We start from the raw sequence: 20,640 nt of genomic DNA on the forward strand, positions 1-20,640 counted from the left end.
AATCAGAATGATGTGTGCTCTGTCTTTTTTTATTTTCAGTGGGATCTTTGATATCCGGGGAAAGGAAAGGATACTGTAAAGGAGGTCCCCATCCCAAAGGAGGAGGAGAGCATTGCCTAGGGAGTGTTCCTTGTGATGGGTTGGATCACAGAACTCCCCTGGGAGCTCCCACCTGATGTGCCAAGACTACTTCTGCCCCTGCTTTCCTGTCCTGTCAGCTTAGGACTCCAGCACCCTGCCTGGTTTGAGCCAGACCCGCTAGCCTGCTGCAAACCCAGACCCAGGTCTGAACCACGTCCCCTAACAGCTGTAGGCTTAACTGACACCAGCTTACAGAAGTGTTCCTGTCCTTGACACTCAGATGCCCAACTCCCAGTGGGGTCCAAACCCTAAATAAATCTGTTTTACCCTGTGTAAAGCTATTACAGGGTAAACTCATAAATTGTTTGCACTCTATAACACTGATAGAGAGATATGCACAGCTGTTTGCCCCCCCCCCCAAGTATTAATACATACTGTGGGTTAATTAATAAGTAAAAAGTGATTTTATTAACTACAGAAGGTAGGATTTAAGTGGTTCCAAGTAGTAACAGACAGAACATAGTGAATTACCAAGCAAAATAAAATAAAACATGTCAGTCTGGGTCTAGTACAGTAATAAAAACTGAATACTGATAAAATCTCACCAGTTCCAGTAAGGTTCCTTTTACAGACTAATCTCTTTCTAGTCCAGGTCCAGCAATCACTCATACCCCCTGTGGTTATTGTCCTTTGTTCCAGTTTCTTTCTTGGGGGTGGAGAGGCTCTCTCTTTAGCCAGCTGAAGACAAAATGGAGGGGTCTCCCAAAGGCTTAAATATACTTTGTCTTGTGGGTGGAGACCCCCTCCTCTCTCCTATGCAAAATCCAGCTCCAAGATGGAGTTCTGGAGTCACGTGGGCAAGTCACATGCCCATGCATGACTCACAGTTTTTACAGGCAGAAGCACTTGCCCAAATGGTATCTTGAGTGTCTCCAGGAAGACTTCTTATGTGGATTGGAGCATTCCAAGATGCATTGTTCCTTAAGTGCTTCTTGATTAGGCACATAATTTTGACAATTCGTTTCTCCAGGAACTGACCAAAAGCTCTACTAAGGTTATTTAGAAATCAAGCCCGTACACGGCCAATATTCATAACTTCGAATACAAAAATGATACATGCATACAAATAGGATTAATAGATTCAGTAGATTGTTAGGGGGCTTATTTCTTCACCCACTTACTTCCCTGGTCCTTCAGGGAACAACAATACCCAAAGTCCAAAGGTGCAAACAATTTGATGTTTATTGGGGTGAACTTCCAGCAAGCATGATTCCAGTTTCCTTCCTTAATGTCCCCCTTCCCAGCTCTGACACCACAGAGCCTTACACCTGTGTCCTTGTTCTCATTCCTGTCCTTAACCAACATGATTCCAATTTCCTTACCCCCATTCCCTGTTCCCATCTCCCCCTTTAGCAAAACATGATTCCAATTTCCTTACCCCCATTCCCTGTTCCCATCTCCCCCACCCGCACACCCATACCAACACCCACCACCTCACTTCCTGATTGACTGCAGACTATACAGTAAAACTTGAATTCTGCTTACCTATACCTTAACCAATCATTTCCCTGAAATTTAACTAACCAATCCTAACATATTGCAACATAATTATGTAACAATTATATCCCACCACCTTAATTAGTTTACACCCAACAAAATTAATTATACAGCAGACAGAAACAATCACAGAACCAGACAGAGATTATACAGACAAACAATAGCAAAGTGGGAACTATAATGACAAAACAATACAGAAGTGAGGATTTCATATCCCAGCTATTGATAAGTGAGTTCTTGCCAGACAGGATGCTATCAAACTAAGTTTCCTTTTACATTTTCTAGGCATTTCCCTTTCTCTTGAGGTGATAGGCACTATCAGGACAGGATTGTATTCCTAACAGCCCAATAGCACCTTCTTTCAATGTGACTAGTTTGGAATGTGAGGCTGTGACCGGTCGCTTCCCAGTTTATGGCTGCCTGTTGCTTAGCCAAAGGCCTTAGCCTAAGAACAGGGCCTCACACTGTCACAGTTAAGAGAAGGCCCTTACACTGGCAGACAGTGATTTTGATTCTTTCTTTTATATCTCTATAACTAGCCAAGTGATAAGAATACACCTAAATTCTTAGCGTATAGGCCTTTACAGACAGACCTGAATATCTATATCCTAACATAGATCATAACCTTTACATAGATATGTTACTAGGCATATGTACCATGGAACATATTCCAGTTATGTCATATATATGCATAAGCATATTTCCATTAAGCCTTATGGGGGGCACCATCACAAAGGAGGAGGAGAGCATTGCCAAGGGAGTGTTCCTATCTCCGCTCTGGAACTGTAGCATGGACATTTCTTGTTCCGGTCAGTGGTGAACAGGTTTCATAAAATCATAGAATATGAGAGTTGGAGGGACCTCAGGAGATCATCTAGTCCAACCCCCTGCTCAAAGCAGGTACAATGCCCAATTTTTTTTTTGCCCCAGATCCCTAAATGGCCCCCTCCAGGATTGAACTCACAACCCTGGGTTTAGCAGCCCAATGCTCAAACCACGGAGCTATCCCTCCCCCCCGTGTGTGGTTGGTGTCCCCCACTGCCTGAGTAGATCATGAAGTACTACTGCGTCTAGTTCTCACTCGTGGTTATGTGGGAATTTGCAACTGAGACTGTCCGCCATCGAGTTCTATGTAGACGGGAGGTAGGCTGCTGACAGTGTAATGTCGTGGGAGATACACCAATTTCATGGTCTCATCACTTCCGCGCAGAGGGAGGGAGACCAGGCTCCCCTTTGTCAATTGATGTAGAACATGAAGAAAACATTGTCTGTTAGGACTTTTCTGTGTGATCCTTTGATCAGATGGAGGAAGTAGGTGCAGGCATTCCTGACTGCCATTAGCTCAAGGAGATTGATGTGGAGGGATATCCCCATGGGTTACCCTTTTCTTTGTGTTGTGAGGTGGTTCAGATGTGCTTTCCATCCTATGAGTGATGTGTCGGAAATGAGGAGCTATGACGGAGGTTTTTGCACAAAGGGGATCTCTTTGCAAACGGTGGCTGGGTCTTTCCACCAGTCATTACACAGAAATAAGGGTTGATTTCTGGGCATTGATCTGCACGCCCTGCTCTCTAAACAGTCACATAGCGGTTTTGGTGACTCAGTGAGCTGCTCGGAGAGACCGAACGCTGAGGAGGCAATCGTCCTTCCTCGAAGATGTTGAGGTACCAGTTCTATGGCTCCTCGCTGGAGGAGACAGTCTACCTCTTGTCATAGTACACTCTTGTAAGAAGGGTCCACGAACAGTGATGGGGAAGGATGTTGGGCCGGGGGGAGGTCAAATGGATAGAGTACCCATGGCAAACAAACAAACAAACTCTAGGACCCATCGGTACGATGTTAGGCATTCCCAGGTGCAGCAGAACACTGCCAGATGGTGGCCAAGTGGGTGAATAGTGATGCTCAGTTGTTGGGAGTGGTTTGCCAGCACCTCAACCATCACAATAAAATTGGTGTTTTTAGGTGGATGGCTGGGATAAGGAAGATTGCTGCCCAGATTGTTTACGTCTTGAGAATTTAGTTTTCTTCTTGGGTAGCTCGTAGTATTTATGACCCGGTTATTGGGAGATGTGTGGCAGGAGCATCTGAGCAGTCACAAAGGGAAAGAGGGAGAGTCCTGTATTTATCCAGGACCCAGACAACAGAGGGGATCATAGGGTAAGGCCTGGAATTGCACACTGCTGTAAAGAAGAAGCCAATACAAACAACAGAGACCTGTGGGTATACTGCCTCTGACCAAGAGAATTAAGTCAGTGAAAAGAAGGTCTGCTATATGCCAATGTAAAGCACATGAAGGTCATGTAGTGAGAAGATCACAGAGCCATGGATACCTGTAATGAGTCCACTTCACTGACAAATCATTCAACTCATGTATCAAAACACAAAAGGAACCGGGCATCAGGCACTGGGAACTGATGGGGTTGAGGAGCAGTGGGGGACTTAGAAGTCACACACATTGAAAACCTCACTGACAGATTGGGAAACCACTTCAATGATGGGAGATAACAGCATCACCTCACATTTTTCAGGCATTTCCCTGAGCTACCAGTATCACCATTCTGAGCCAGCTGGCTCTCAGCTAAGACCACAAAAAATGCTAGAGTATGGGACTGCGGCATTCATGTGAGATGGAAAAGAAACATTCTGATAGTGCCACGGTCCAAGACATCTCCTGCATCACGCTATTCGCCAGAGGCCAAAGAGACTCTGGACATGAGCGGTTACAGAACAGAGCCTCGTAGAAGGGCACAAAAGATCTCCTGCAGGGTCGATGGGCAGTTACACAGCACCAGAGCTGGGAGAAGAACAGGGGCAGAGTGTGATGAACCTTTGTTGGACATTTTTTCCCCTTTTTGTTATGTTGAAATTCAAATTTTTGACAAAAACAACAAAACTGAAAACTTTAACGTTTCTCCTTGCCCTGTCTTCCTTGACCCTCAGGGATCTCTGTGGAAGGAAGGAATGGAGTCATTTTAGGGCAGTATCCTGCACCCCAGCTATGACATGCAGGCAAAGCCACAAAATCAGAGTCAAGAATGTCAAAAGTTGATGGCAGATCTAAGAGAGCCAGCACGGCTAGGAGATCATCAACTCATGAAATCAGAGCAGTTTCCATCCCATGCCCAGGATTTCTCCTGACTAAAATAACTCAGGTACAGCAGGAGACCTCAGGTGACATCAGAGTAGCTTCTCCACAATTTGCTCAGTGAAATTACCCAGAACATGGAGAGTAAAAGCAGGGCAATGAGAGCTTCACGTCATGGCTTCTTGGGCATGGGCCTAACAATGGATCATTTGAGTGAGGATGGCTCTGTGCTCTTCCATAGCAAGGCATTAATGGTCTCAGCCAGTAGTGAGCCACAGCAATATCGCATTTAAGGCAGCCAGCGTTGCAAGGCAGATGTTGTCTGAAGCCCTTACTGGCCTGGGTTATCCCAAAGCATTATCTGTGGCTACATTATTAACCACTCTGTGCCTCAGCTCCCCACCTGTACACTGGGGACAATGACACTTATGTAACTCACCGGGATGATGTGAGGTAAATTGATGAATGTCTGGGAGAGGCTGAGATATTACAATGACGGGGCCGTACGAGTACCTAGATCGTTCAGTTCAGTAGCAAATTTAGCAATGTCACCACTGGTGCCAGGGCGCCGGGTCCATGCTCCGAAGGGGCCCCGGCCAGCCACTGTTCTCCGCCCTACACTCCTACACTCCTGCTCTCTCCTACATGGCAGGCTCTGCCAGCAACCAAGCTCCCCCCTCCCCAGCCTCTTCCCCCAGCTCGCTACTTCCGTCCCTCTCCCTGCCGCCGATCAGCTCTTTGCCAGAGCCAGGGAGGGGGAGGAAGCGGAGAAGAGGCAGGGGTGGGGCCTTGGGGAAGGGGGTGGAATTGGGGCATACCCCCTCCAGCCCCCTGCCATGAGCTGCTCAGCACAGGGGGCTGGGAGCACCCCCACAACCCCAGCCCACACCCCAGCCCCCTGCCCTGACTCCTGCACCCCCCCCACACATACCCTGCCCTGACTCCTGCACCCCCCTCACACACACCCAGTCCCCAGTCCTGACTCCTGCACCCCACACACATCCCCACCCACATGCTGAGCACCAAACTGGAGCTCCTGCACCCTTCCCCCACATACCCATCTGCACCCCTCCCACCAAATGGGAGCTGCCCCAGGTAAGTGCTCCACACCCCAACCTCCTGCCCCAACCCTCAGCCCCCTCCCTCATTCTAGCTCCTGTTCAGACCCTGCAACCCAACCCCCAGCCTGCTCCTTCACACCCAGCCCTGTGCTCAGTGCACCCCCACCCTCAGTTCGCTGCAGAGCGAGACAAAGAGAATGGGCTAGAACCAGGGCCAAAGATCACTCTCTGTGAGCAGGGGTGGGGGGGATCCTGTTTGCCCTGCTGCCCTTGCAGTTTACCCCCAGCCCCTCTCTTGCTCCAAGGACCAATCCTAGCTCCCACCCGGCTGTGATTTTGCCCTCAGCCCCTGCCTTGCTCCAGTCAACAGGGACTAATCCTCCCCACATGCCCCGCTGTGCTCATCTTGCACCCTGGTCCCTGCCTCGCTCCAGCTGGGGACCAATCCTCCCCCCACCCTGCCCAACTGTCAGGGTGGATAAAAATCAATGACTTCTTTTTAAAAAAATCAAATAATCAGATTTTTTTTTATTTTAATTGGATTTTTGAGGAAAAGATAGCTAAAGATAGTTTTAATTAAGGTACATTATATCTCATCATGGAATTGGGATTATAAATTTTAATTCTATTGTATGAGACAATATATTCGTGTAATGTTTAAGAAAAGTTTTGTAAATAAGTTCTAATAGTTCATGGATTAGGGACCCAATCTGATGGGGTTCCACAGGCTTCTGTATAGATTATTTAGGTTAATTTTTCTATCTACCCAATGGGACTCAGTGCTCAGTCTAGAAGATACCATCAGAGATGCTGAGTTTTGCAGTTCTCAGACTGTGGATTTGTGTCTCCAGAGGTAACATGCTTATTTACAGCAAAAATGTTTTAAATAAATACATAAATAATATATAGAGGTGGGAAATAACAGACCTCAACCCTATTGTCCCTCTGCAAATTTGTGTACACAGGGTCAACCCCTTACCTGTCTTTAAAAGTGAAAAGTTTCAAAAAGTTCAATGAATAGAAGATTGTTGGGGGTGGAATAGATCTGGACAAGGAAAAGAAGTCTGGAGAAAAAGGTGAGAAGTGAGGGACATATGCTTTTTTGTTAAACAATTCTGTTTCTTGTTGAAGAAAAATATCCAGAATACTTACTTAACATTGTTGTTTTAGTTAAATAAAACAATTTAAATATCTGTCTGGTGATGTTCTCCTCCTAATACAGCCTGGCAAGAAAATCCTCCAGATATTAATGATTAACCTGTTGAATTGGAGATAGTTCACCTCCCAATAACTTCACAAATATCTGCTTCAGTTACCTTTGGGAAATGAAATAACCAAACACTCATTCATTTTGTGATATAGCTGTAAAACTAATCTGAAAAGTTTTCAAAATAAATCACAGTTTAAAAATGTATACTGTGTACCTTCTAAAAATGAAACCTACATCTATCTCTGAGTTGTGAAGAATATGTATTAAGGTTATAACAAACAACAAGAATACACTTTTATGTGGAAAACCATGATTAAATTGAGTCTTTCTGACTCGTGATTTAAATCAAATCCACCCTGCCAGCTGTGCTCTTGCCCCTGGCCTCTTCATTCCACAGGGGGCCCACAAATATGTTTGGTGCCGGGCCCACAAAAAGTTAATCCGGTCCTGGGTCAGTTGCTAGATATTGTAGAAATCAGCCAGGATGCTTAATTACCTCTGTATGTTTTTGCTTCCAGTACATCCCCTTTCTATTACCTTCAGGGAGTGGACGTGATCATACTGTAACCAAAACCCAGTAGGGCTGTTTTAATCTCCTGCAGACTTCTGCCATTTGCTTGCTCTTTCATTAGTGACACTGCTACAGTTGTCTGAACTATTTTGGTGGAGGGGTGTTGTAGGGTTCCCTGGATCGTTGGAAGTGGGTGGATCTGGCTATGTTATCTCACATCAGGCATTCATATTTGACTTTCACAGCTTAGGAGGGACCATTATGATCATCTCATCTGAGCTCCTGAATAACACACATTTCACACAGGAATTCCTACATCAAGCCCACAGTTTTGGTTGACCTAAAGCGTATCTTTTAGAAAGAGAACCAGGACAAATAGTTGCATTTTTTCCTATTGGAATATTTTTCCATCAGAAAATGCTGATTCCACAAAATCAAAACATTCTGTAGGAAGTATAGATTTCCTGAACATTTCTGAGAGGAAATTATTAAAATGTTTCATTTTGACTTTATCTTTTTGACTTTTAAATTGTATCATAGCACCCACACATCACATCCACAGTCACATCCACATGCCCAACACAATCCTTTACCACACATCATTCACACCCCACCCAGCACATAAACAACATACAACTCCAACGCATCACTCCCCCACATAATATACACACCATCACATGCAACATCCAACCACCACACACTCTGTAGAAATCACATAACACACCACCACGTGGATACCATCACACACTGCCACCATGTGCCACACCCACAATGCACCATGCAACATAAGAGTCAAAACGGTACAAAGATGCCTTCTTTAAACAAAGGTGAACAAATCTAACCTTATCTAAACAAAGCATTTCAACCTTCGCTTAGAATATCATGTTTCATGGAAGGTCTCAGTCTTTATCTTCAAGCCACTAAGGCCGAGATCTGCAGAGGTATTTAAGCTCCATTGAAATCAATGGACATTAGGGGGGTTTAAATGCCTCTGAGGATCGGAGTCTTCAGCATTTGGGCCTTTGACAAATGAAAGATTCCTTCCCATTCCATGGCCTGCATTGATCAGCATTGTCCCTCAGGCGCAGTGGAGCTGTCTCCTGCCAGGAGAAGCTTTGTTTGTTCAGGAGACAGTTTTCTTGGTGGTTGATCCGAGACTCTGGACCCCAAAGTGTGGGCTATTAATGATGGCTTAGAATCTTGATGGCTCCCATTGACTAGGACAATTGGTTGTAAATGGTTTATTGACCTGCAAGCCTTCCTGTGTTCCTCGGAACCAGCGAAGGAAGAATGGAGGCTGGGGTCTCACAGGACATGTGAGCATGTCACCTGACACTGGAATACATTTTAAACCTGGGGCTTTTCCAATTAGAAGGAGGGGTGGGGACCCAGAGAGAGAAAAGATTCCAGCCTTGTGCCAAAGCTATAAAAGAGGGTGGAACAAAACAAAGGAGGCTGCCAGTCATGAGAACACCCCTGCTTTCCACCTAAGATGTCTGCTGGAACTAACAAGTCTGTACCAGGGGAAAGGATTGAGCCCAGACTAGTAAGGAGCCTAGTTTGTGAAAGAAGCTTATTAGCATATCTCTGAGGGTGAGATTTTACCTGTAATCAGTTTCTTAATGTATTAGGCTGGACTTGTGTGTTTTTGCTTTATTGTGCTTGGTAACTTACTTTGTTCTGTCTGTCATTACTTGAAACCACTGAAATCCTACTTTTTGTTCTTAATAAAATCACTTTTCTTTATTACTGAACCCAGACTAAGTGATTAATACCTGGAGGAACAAACAACTGTGCATATCTCTCTATCAGTGATATAGAGGGTGAACAATTTATGAGTTTACCCTGTATAAGCTTTATACAGAGTAACATGGATTTATTTGGGGTTTGGATCCCATTGGAAGCTGGGTGTCTGGGTGCTGGAGATAGGAGACCTGCTGAGCAGTTTTTGGTTAAAGTCTGCAACTTTGGGGGCGTGGATCAGACCTGAGACTATTATCGCAGGCAAGTGTGTCTGGCTCAACAACGCAGGGTTCTGGAGTCCCAAACTGGCAGAGAAAACGGGCTCAGAGGTAGTCTCAGCACGTCAGGTGACAGTCCCAAGGGGGTCTCTGTGACCAAACCCGTCACATCAGTCTCCATTTCTCTCCCTGCTGGTCCACGTGGAACCACCCAACACACCTCATGAGAGAAACATCAGCCCAGGAACAGATCTTCAAAAAGGGTTTAATAAGAAAAAGCAAAAATTCACAATGAAGAAGTGTTAGGGACAAAAAAGCAGGGAAGTTCCAGACTGTCTGATCAATGGGAAATTAGAGGGGAAATCACAGCCCCTGTCTCAGTCAGACTTATTTCTTGCATCTAAACAAAACTGAAATCAAAAAGCTAATTGAAGCAGTTCCCAGGCAGGGATTGTCTCCAATACCCCGTTGGGTCAATGAGCATTTGGGACAGAAAGAGTCTAACCATACAGCATTTACATCCTCACAGGATATTTGATCTGAACCCAGCCATTCTTATATTGATGTCTCAGAGACGCCATCATCAACGTCATCATAACCTGGGTCATGAGAAGATGGGGACAGGGCTTCCCTCTCAGCCCCAGAGGCCCCTTCACTTCTTAGCGAGTGCAGACTCCAGCCTGAAAATAGCAAGCAAGTCACATTACAGTCAATGTATTCATTCTCCACTCATGTGCACTCACATAATGGATGGGCAACATACAGCATGGGCTGTGAATCAGCCCCCATCCACAGTTCCTCTTAGTGGGCCTCTGACATGTTTAAACCATTATCTCTCTCTCTGTTCTTCAAAGAAAACATGTGGGAGCGGATTCTCTCTCTTCTGAGACCTCCCTGGTGCAGGAGAAATGTGGGGATGGCAGTGAGCTGGTGACGACTCCCTGATAGGCCACTGGGAGCTGCTGTAACTCCTGACAGCTGATATAGTCCCTAAGGGACCACACGCCAGCAGACATCTGTTGGCTGGAGCAGGGTGGGGACCCTAGCCCATGGGACTTGCCTGGACATCACAGATCTCACCCACCCACACAATGCTCATTCACACGTTATTCCCATCAAGACCAAAGAAATGCACATTTCATCCCAGTTTCCTTTGAGGTGCAAAGTGGGAGCTCAGTCCTGGGTCCCAGCTCTGATCCTGTGCTAATGGGGACATTTACATATTGAAGAGAGTGATTTCAAAGCCAGGCCGCTAACTAACCCCACCCCAGGGACCTGCTCTTCCCATTACCATCCAGGGCACTGACACCTGGTTTGGGGAAGGGCACTTTGGCCCTGATCCTGCCAATGGGCCCATGTAACTTTGATGATTTGGACAGTCCCACTGAAGTCAGAGAGAGTATTCATGTGAGTAGACTGACAGATCTAGTATTTGTAGGAGCAGGGACCTTATCTAGGAAATCTTCTCTCTGTCTTGATTTCAATCCATTTAACTCTGTTTAGCAGAAGTCAGGGCGGGGACACACCTGAGAGTTCACCAATAACTGTATTTCAGTGCAGTGACAGTGACCTCTAGTGGTCAGTAAAGGCTCTTCCAGGTGAGTTCTCCACACTCCACTCACCTGTCCGTGAATCCCTGTTCTTGACACTTTCCCCATGGGCTCCCGTGACTTCCTGGGCACTCGGTCCAGAACCAGGGTCATCTTCAGGGTCAGAAATTTCTCTGACATCATCATAACCGTCCCCTGGGTCATCTCCAGGCAGGGCAGGGACCTCTGAAATAATGATGGGAATTAATGGTAATGAGACGAGGCTTTCCACTGAATAGAGAAATAAGCTACATGCCAGGTGTGGCAAAGGAGGGACTTGTGTGTATTATTTCTTATGAATGCCACATACACCTCAGTTTAGCTGTTTGATATTATCCTGCCAGACTGCACAGGGCAAAACAAAGGAGGCCATTGGAGGGGAAGCAAACAGGAAACATAAAAATAACAAAGACGTGGCTCCTTAAGGCAACAATGAGGGGAGCTGTTAATTGTGGAATGCCCTTGTCATAAACTTAAAGGGAAGGGTAATCACCTTTCTGTATTCAGTGCTATAAAATCCCTCCTGGACAGAGGCAAAGTCCTTTTACCTGTAAAGGGTTAAGAAGCTCAGGTAACCTGGCTGGCACCTAACCCAAAATGGCCAATGAGGGGACAAGATACTTTCAAATCTGGACCGGGGGGGGAAAGGCTTTTGTCTGTCCGTGTGATACCTTTGCTGGGAACAGATCAAGGATGCAAGCTCTCCAACTCCTGTAAAGTTAGCAAGTAATCTAGCGAGAAAATGCGTTGGGTTTTCTTTGTTTTGGCTTGTGAAATTTGCTGTGCTGGAGGAAATGTGTATTCCTGTTTTTGTGTCTTTTTGTAACTTAAGGTTTTGCCAAAAGGGATTCTCTATGTTTTGAATCTGACTGCCTGTAAGATTATCTTCCACTCTGATCTTACAGAGTTGTTCTATTATCTTTTTTTGTTCTTCTAATAAAGTTCTGGGGTTATTTTTAAGAATCTGATTGGGGTTTGGGGGTCTTAAAAATTCAAGGCTGGTTTGTGCTCATCTTGTTTATTCTCAAGCCTCCCCAGGAAAGGGGGTGTAAGGGCTTGGGGGGATATTTTGGGAAATAGGAACGCCAAATGCTCCTTTCCCTGGTCTTTGTCTAAATCACTTGGTGGTGGCAGCACACTGTTCAAGGACAAGATGCAATTGGTGCCTTGGGAAAGTTTTTATCCTAAGCTGGTAAAAATAAGCTTTGGGGGTCTTTCATGCGGGTCCCCACATCTGTACCCTAGAGTTCAGAGTCAGGAGGGAACCCTGACAGCCCTTCCCTGGCTCCAGCCAGGCTACTTTGGGTTAATTCTTCCCAGCCCTGAGCTCAGGATCAAAGGGCAGATTAGGAAATGAAGGGGGTGGAGCAGCAGTAGCCAAGGGGTAATGTGGCTTCCAGGAGGCAGATTCATCATTGCTCACCTCGGCTGTCTGGAGTCTGGAGGACGTTTCTCAAGGCAGGCTCCTCCACATTATCGTAATCCAACTGAGACCCCGCTGGGGAAGCTCCCTCTAGAACAGCAAACGTCACGGTCAGCTTCCCCTGAACACACCCATTTCCCCAGCAGGTTTTAGTTCCCCATTAAAGGCCTGTTGTTTTTGAGTTTGGGCTTTTCATCATAGAGTCTGGAGGGGAAGTCACAGGGTGACCCAGGGGAAAAGGGAGAGTCATGGACATTCTCTCAAACAATAATTGTGCCACCTTTATTTCCTCAAAAATAACTAAGGCCCAGCCCTGCCCCACACAGCATCCAATACCAACTTTGTCATGCCCTTCAATGAGATCAGGATCTATGCTGGTATTGAGCTAACCCTGGACCTGTTTCATAGATTCATGGATATTAAGGTCAGAAGGGACCATTATGATCATCTAGTCTGACCTCCTGCACAACGCAGGCCACAGAATCTCACCCACCCACTCCTGCTATAAACCTCTCACCTATGTCTGAGCTACTGAAGTCCTCAAATCATGGTTTAAAGACTTCAAGGAGCACAGAATCCTCCAGCAAGTGACCCATGCCCCGTGCTGCAGAGGAAGGCAAAAAACCTCCAGGGCCTCTTCCAATCTGCCCTGGAGGAAAATTCTTTTCCGACTCCAAATATGGCAATCAGCTGAACCCTGAGCAGTTGGGCAAGATTCACCAGTCAGATACCCAGGAAAGAATTCTCTGTAGTAACTCAGATCCCACCCCATCTAACATCCCATCACAGGCTGCTGGGAGATAGTAGCTGCCACACCAGAGCTGACCATTGTGAATTCAACTGAACTCTATAAAGACATGGTTTAAAGTCCTTACATTATATGGGCTGGATCGTGAATTCGGCTATATGCTCCTGTCGAGGAGGCAGGGGGCTAAGGTCATGGGGCATAGATCAGGGGTTGTACAGTGACAAGTGTCAGCTGTGGAAGTCAGATTCTTTCATACAGTGTGAATATTTCTCTGCCAGGTTCCCTGCAGCTCCTCCCCTGGGAGAGAGCACAGTCAACCACACACAGAAAGGGTCAGGATTTGTTCACATTTCCATCAAGAGCTGGACAGAAATCTTTTGTGTGTCTCTGTGTCCACCCCCATCCTTGTTACCTTGCTTTGATCCAGGATCATTTTCCCCCTCGCTGTCCCCGGTGTAATACTGCAGCTTTGTCACTGAGTCATCTGAATAGGAAACTGGAGAAAGGGTAAATGGGATGTTATCACAGTGAGAGCAGCGAAACTGGCTGATGGGCAATGCATCCGGGTCCTGGAGCAAGATTTATGGTCTCACTATATTGCTTCTTCAAGAGAAGATGCTGAATTCACAGCGACTGAGTGGTGAGAGGCTGACACAGACTTTCTAAGCTAAATATCAGTTTTTTTGTAGTAAATGAGGCTTTGGGGTGGATAATTCAGACTGGGAAGATGCTGGGAACAGCCATATTGACCTCATGAGGTGAGGCAGGAACTGAGTGAGCCTTTTACCATGGCATCCCCTCCTGTGGGTTTCATTCAAATCCTTCTCAAGAACTGGGGAGCCTGTTTTGAGTCACACTCAGGGTGTAAGAATCTCTTTAGAGAGGAATGTTTATCTTCTCCTCCTGAATGTTGCTGCTTCATGGCCTAATCCAGCAGAAAATTATGGCTAAGGCTGCTGGTCTAGATCTCCTCAGCCACGGACATGACTCCCATTTTGTTGTGCAAGATACTCCCCCTCCCCCGACTTTTTGCCAGATAAGACAACACCCCTCCCATGATCAGAGTCTGTGACCAACCCCCACCATTAGCAGAGAGGAGAATGTGCATCTTCCCCCTGATTGACATTCAGTCAAAATGACGAGAACAGTCACTTTCCTGACCCAAAACTAATTACCCCCTACGGCTGCAGGATGTACAGATGGGCCTGACTGTCCTCAGAATGGGGCTAGCAGAGTCTGCTAACTCATTCATCTCAGTCCAGTAACTGAGTGGTCTCTTCACAGACCCAGCATCTGCAGCCATCCAGGACTCACAGGCTTGAAGGCTTCAGAGATTTAGTTCTAAGTGAGAGCTTTAGAAGGCAGAGTGCATTAGAGATTTTCTCCCTGTTAGGAATGACACACACAGACCTGAGCAATCAAACATTTCCTGCTTCTTTCTCATCAGGTTATAATTGATCTCCTCGTACACGGCCTCAGAGAAAGGGTCCAAGGATCTTCTGGAGCCTGAAAACAAAGGGCAGAGTTTGCACAGGGTCAGAGAAGCTAGGGATGGGAAACCCTATGAGATCATCCAGCCCCTGCCCCCCCGACTCCAGTGCAGGATTGGTTCCTACAGCACATTCCCACTGCTCTCTCCAGTTTAGATTTCAGCATTCCAGGTGACAGGGACCATGTCCCTGTCATATTTGTTCTATTGGCTATTTCACTGTCATTAAGTTTATCTTGATATTCAACCTTAATGGTCCCTTCATAAATGTATCCTATTATTCCTACTACCACCCAAAATCATTCCTCTCCTATCCTGGTGCTCACACCTATGGGAAAAATAGTATATGTACTGCCTAGAGACTGTGTGGGGAATAATTAGCTAATATCTGTGCAGTGCTTTAAAAATGGAAAGTACTATCTACATATCTTTTTAGGTGACGACTTTGAGGAACTGTCCCAGACTGAGGTGTCATGAGAGGAAGTTCTGGAACAAATTGATGAAGTAAACAGTAATAAGTCACCAGGACCAGATGGTTTTCACCCAAGAGCTCTGAAGGAACTCAAATGTGAAATTGTAGAACTACTAACTGTAGTCTGTAACCTATCATTTAAATCACCTTCTGTACCAGAAGACTGGAGGATAGCTAATATGATGCCAATTTTTTAAAAAGGCTCAAGAAGCAATCCCAGCAATTACAGGCCAGTAACCCAAACTACAGAACCAGGCAAATTCGTTTAAACTACAGTAAAAAACAGAATGATCAGACACATAGATGAACATGATTTGTTGGGGAAGAGTCAACGTGGTTGTTGTCAAGGGAAATCGTGCCTCACCAATCCTTTTGGATTCGCTGAGGGGGTCAACAAGCATGTGGACGAGGGGGATCCAGTGGATATAGTGTACTTAGATTTTCAGAAAGCCTTTGACAAGGTCCCTCACCAAAGGCTCTTAAGAAAAGTAATCTGTCATGGGATAAGGGGGAAGGTCCTCTCATGGATCAGTGACTGAATAAAAGATAGGGAAAAAAGGGGAAAAAATAAAGGGTCAGTTTTCAGAACAGAGAGAGGTAAATAGTTGTGACTCCCAGAGGTCTGTACTGGGACTAGTGCTGATCAACATATTCATAAATGCTCTGGAAAAAGGGGTAAACAGGGAGGTGGCAAAATTTGCCGATGATACAAAACTAGTCAAGATAGTTAAGTCCAAAGCAGACTGCGAAAAATACACTGGGGTCTCACAAAATTGCGTGACTGGGCAACACAATGGGAGATGAAATTCAATGTTGATAAATGCAACATCTTGAATACTGCGTGTAAATGTGGTGACCCCATCTCAAAAAAGACGTATTGAAATTGGAAAACGTTCAGAAAAGGGCAACAAAAATGGTTAGGGGTATGGAACAGCTGCCATATGAGGAGAGATTAATAAAACTGGGACTTTTCAGCTTGGAAAAGAGATGATTAAGGGGGGATATTAAACTATAAAATCGTGACTGGTGTGGAGAAAGTGAATAAGGAAGTGTTATTTACTCCTTCTCATAACACAAGAACTCGGGGTCACCAAATGAAATTAATAGGCAGCAGGGTTAAAACAAACAAAAGGAAGTATTTCTTCACACAACACACAGTCAATGCCTGTGGAACTCTTTCCCAGAGGATGTTGTGAAGGACAAGAGTATAACAGGGTTCAAAAAAGAACTAGATAAATTCATGGAGGATAGGTCCAGCAATGGCTATTAGCCAGGACGGGCAGGGATGGTGTCCTTAGCCTCTGTTTGCCAGAAGCTGGGAATGGGCGACAGTGGGTGGATCACTTGATGATTACCTGTTCTGTTCATTCCCTCTGAAGTGCCTGGCATTGGCCACTGCTGGAAGACAGGATACTGGACTAGATGGACTTTTGGTCTGACCCACTATAGCGGTTCTTATATAAGGGTAAATCTACACTGCAATCTGGAGGAGTGATTGCAGCATGCATAAACACATCTGAGCTGGCTTTGATCGAGCTAGCCACGTAGCTGTGTCAGCACACGCAGCAGCACAGGCTAACCTGCCGTGTACAGCCTCGCCTAGGAGCCTGGGTGCACGCTCCAGTGGCTAGCCCACGTCACAGCCATGCTGACGCAACTACACTGCTGTTGTTATGCCAGCTAGCTTTCACCGAGCTAGGTAAAAGCTATCTTGGGTATTTCTACATGTGCTGCGATCACACCTCTCATTGCAGTGTAGATATGCCCTAAATGCCTAGTAGAACTGTCTGATCTCTTTGGCCATAATCACCCAAGCTCTTTTGCAGCATTTCTCCTTCCTCGTACCCTCCCTCCTGCTGTATCTCTCTATTCCGGATCTTTCCCTCACATGGATTTTCTTGTACTTTTCTAATGGAATCTCAACATGTTATTTTTTCTAAGAATACTTGAAGTCTCTTTGTATTATTTTCTCCAGTGAGGCGAAGTACCTCCTTCCCCACTTTAGAGTGAGGGACCACTACACTCCCTCTGGTGGGCGGAGCCAAACCTGCCCTGCCCCCGTCGCTGGAATTACCAGGGCAGGACAGGAAGTATAAAGGGAGGGTCTTGCATCTCATTGGAGTGGGAGCTAGGGAAGGAGACAGAAGTCTCCAGCCTGCTGCAGAATTCTGGAGCTAGACTTGCACCGGACAGCATCCTGTCCCCAAAGGAGACCGACCCTGGAGAGAAATTGCCGGCACTGCCATCGGCCAAGTACCGCAACGAGACCAAGGACCCGGGCACTATGGAACCCCTCACCCAGACGCTGGTAGGAAGTAGACCAAGGAAACTGGACTTTGGTCCCGTTACACTGTCAAAACCCGAGTCAACATGTTTTAGCTGGATCCCTGCTGACCCAGTGGCGGAACAGTTCTCCGCTGTTAGGGCCCCGGGCTGGGACGCAGTGGAGTAGGGTGCGCCAAGGTCCCCTCATCCCCTGCTGCCAACCCCATCCCTGGGGTGGCAGCCTCCCCACATTAGGCCAAGAGGTCTGCTGTCTGCCAGAGCCAGGTCATCAAAACTGTCTGTTCCGTGCTCTGCCCTGCCTGAGTCCCTAGACTGTTTGGTGCTTCCTGCTCTTCCCCACCCAAAGACCCAGACTGTGTCTTTGCTGCCTGCCTTAGCCAAGAGGCTTAGGCAAAGCTTGCTTCCCACTCTGCCCTGCCCAGAGGGCCAGAGCTTCCCTTATCAACCATGAACTGCTGGCTGTCCCAGCCAGGATGCTGTGGACTAAAGACTGTTTATACTCCACCCCGCCTAGAACGCCAGGGTTCTAGATTCTTGATTGGCGGCAGCTCTGACAGGAGGCTGCGAACTCTAGACTTCTTACAGATCAACGCAGCAAGTGGGAACCGAGCCTGAGTGCTGTTGCCTGACACAGTGAGAGGGTGCGGCCTCCCTCTCCACTTGAGAGCAAGGAACCACTGCATTTCCCCTTTGTATTATTTCTCTGTCGTCCCCACTAGTTTCAACTCCTCCCAGTGTAGTGTCATCTGCAAGTGTCACTGCTGTGCTGTTCATTTCCATGGCCAGATCATAGCTGAAGATATTAGATATGACAGGACTTAAGATGGTCCCTGGATCCCGCACAAAGCTCTCCCTGACATGCACACCTTGTGCAGGTTACAGGACTGCTACTAGCAGGCCAGACTTCTGTACCAGACATGCTCTGGCTACAGAGCTTCCGTGCAAGAGGTACACACCAGATGTGTTCACCGTAAGATACCTTAATACTCCAACAGGAATGGCTGAAGTTAGTTTAAACAAGGTATGTTACACACAGTGTCACCTAGTGGCTGAATAGTATAATACAGTTTAGCCTTCCATTACGTCTCCCCCTTTGAGTTCTACATTCCTACCATGTACAACATTTACGTTATCATGGTATCCTTACATTTATATCCTCCTTACGAATATGTATGAACAAAGAATGAAAACACTGTGTGTTGCTTCCAGATGGGGTTTATAGCACAAAGAAATAAGGAAAAGAGTTAAAGTGTTGCTGCGTATGGTGGGAGTTTAATACAGAAGTGTACATTTGAAGATTGCCTCGACCCTTATCTCAAGGCAAGGTCAAGCAACCAGATGGGAGGGGCAAGGGGGGTGGTGGGCAAACATAAGAAACACTAAAAAGCCAGAAAAAAGGTGACCCTGGCTGAAACATAACCTTACTCCTTACCCCAACCATAGGGTACAAAAGAGGTGGTACCAAAGTCCCCATACTACGATCCTCCAAAACGGAACATGACCATAAATTGTAATGGGTGGGACCAAGGGATATAATTAAACCTGCTAAGAAAAAGAAGATGGGAAAAAGGACAGGGAAAACTCTGTGACATACAGAGCTATGGATATGCTTGCCTGATTAACCCCACTAAACATTGCATTGCCTGCACTCGGAGTATGGTCTTCTGCTTTCTGTTTGTGTGATAAGAACCAAGAGAGGGGTGAGGGAAAAAGCCCTAACATCTCTCAGTGGTACTAGTTTTCTAATTACCCAACCCAAACACGTAACAACTTGGTCATCTGGCTTTCCATCAGTAGCAATGACTGCCTGAGGCCTGTTCGGAATCTCTGAGTTTTCTTCCTCTTGTTCTCCATCTGCCATCTGTAGAATTTGCTCTGTTGATTGTTCTTTCTGAGGTACACTGTATGCTCCAGCATTTTATCTTGAGTTTATTTGTACTGGGTCTCCTTTCAACTATCCATCTTTCTAGTTCTTCCGCTTTTCTCATGAGGCCCATCATGGCTGCCACACTGAGGTGGAGAACGCTGTTGGTCTTTGATCACATGCACTCTGAATGAGAAGTTTTTCTCTTTGAAAGAGATTTCTGTGGTGAACTGTCCCATGCAATTCAGAATGCCTCCAGTGTTAGTCAGAGCTGTGGCAGGTAACTTCATCTCTGGGAGGGGTTGAAGGTGATTGTAAGGCCCCTCTGAGATGACTGTTACATCTCCTCCTAAGTCCATTTTAAAGTCCACAGTGTTTCTCTGAATGATCAGTTTCACTCTCCAGGCAGGCTCTGTATCTTCACACAGGATAGATCCAAGAAACAATAGCTCTTGATTGTCTGGAATATGAATCAATTCCCTGACTGCGTTCATGTGACAAACAACTGCAAAAAGTCCATGTTTCATGCATTTAATATATCCTGAATGTTTGAGTGGAATTTGCTCCTCTTAGCCAGGGAGTTCTCCCTCTTTACCTCACCAATTTCATGGTATTAACTTGTTTCATTCAGGCTGCATTTGTTAACAGCTTCTAAGCTAGTTTCTCGTTTTTCAAGTTTGACAAGTTGCTCTGGGTTTTGCTGTCTCATGAGCTCAGATTGCTTTGCAATTTGAATAGCAGTGTGTAGGGTGAAGTCTGTTTTGAATTGTAGCTCCTGTGAAGGATTTTTATCTGTTAACCAATAACTAGCCTCTCTCTGATGTTTACATGTTTGCTGTACCTGAATCACAGTTTTCAGCCAAGGCATGCAGAGCTCTTATAAACTATTCAGCATTTTCCCCTAGTCCCTAAATTCTCTCATGAAAACATGCCCTTTCATAAACCACATTTCTCTGAGGGTACAGTAGAAACTCAGAATTACAAACACCTTGGAATGGAGGTTGTTCATAACTCTGAAACATTCATAACTCGGAACAAAATGTTACGGTTGTTCTTTCAAGACTTTACAACTGCACATTGACTTAATACATCTTTGAAACTTTACTATGAAGAAGAAAAATGCTGCTTTTAACCATCTTAATTTAAATGAAACAAACACAGAAACAGTTTCTTTACCTTGTCAAATCTTTTTTCAACCTTTCCCTTTCATTTTTTTAGTCGTTTACATTTAAGACACTACTGTACTGTATTTCCTTTTTTTTCCTTTCTTTCTTTCTTTTTTTGGTGTCTGGAGCTGCCTGGT

General features: G+C 45.8%; 1 protein-coding gene across 1 annotated transcript in view; it reads right to left on the reverse strand.

Annotated features, from left to right (window-relative positions):
• Positions 1-9,735: 9,735 nt before the first annotated feature.
• The window catches only part of LOC140907236 (scavenger receptor cysteine-rich type 1 protein M130-like), a 71,744-nt gene continuing 60,839 nt past the window's right edge, over positions 9,736-20,640 (reverse strand). Inside the window, exons 12-16 of the mRNA XM_073332754.1 lie at positions 14,637-14,732; positions 13,639-13,710; positions 12,479-12,568; positions 11,089-11,241; positions 9,736-10,146 (exon numbers count right to left, since the gene is read on the reverse strand). Coding sequence (XP_073188855.1) covers positions 10,022-10,146; positions 11,089-11,241; positions 12,479-12,568; positions 13,639-13,710; positions 14,637-14,732 — 536 coding nt within the window. The 3' untranslated portion in view covers positions 9,736-10,021. The remainder of the gene's footprint in view (positions 10,147-11,088; positions 11,242-12,478; positions 12,569-13,638; positions 13,711-14,636; positions 14,733-20,640) is intronic.

The sequence above is a fragment of the Lepidochelys kempii genome, chromosome 1 (genome assembly GCF_965140265.1).
Source record: "Lepidochelys kempii isolate rLepKem1 chromosome 1, rLepKem1.hap2, whole genome shotgun sequence".
Taxonomy (NCBI): Eukaryota; Metazoa; Chordata; order Testudines; family Cheloniidae; genus Lepidochelys; species Lepidochelys kempii.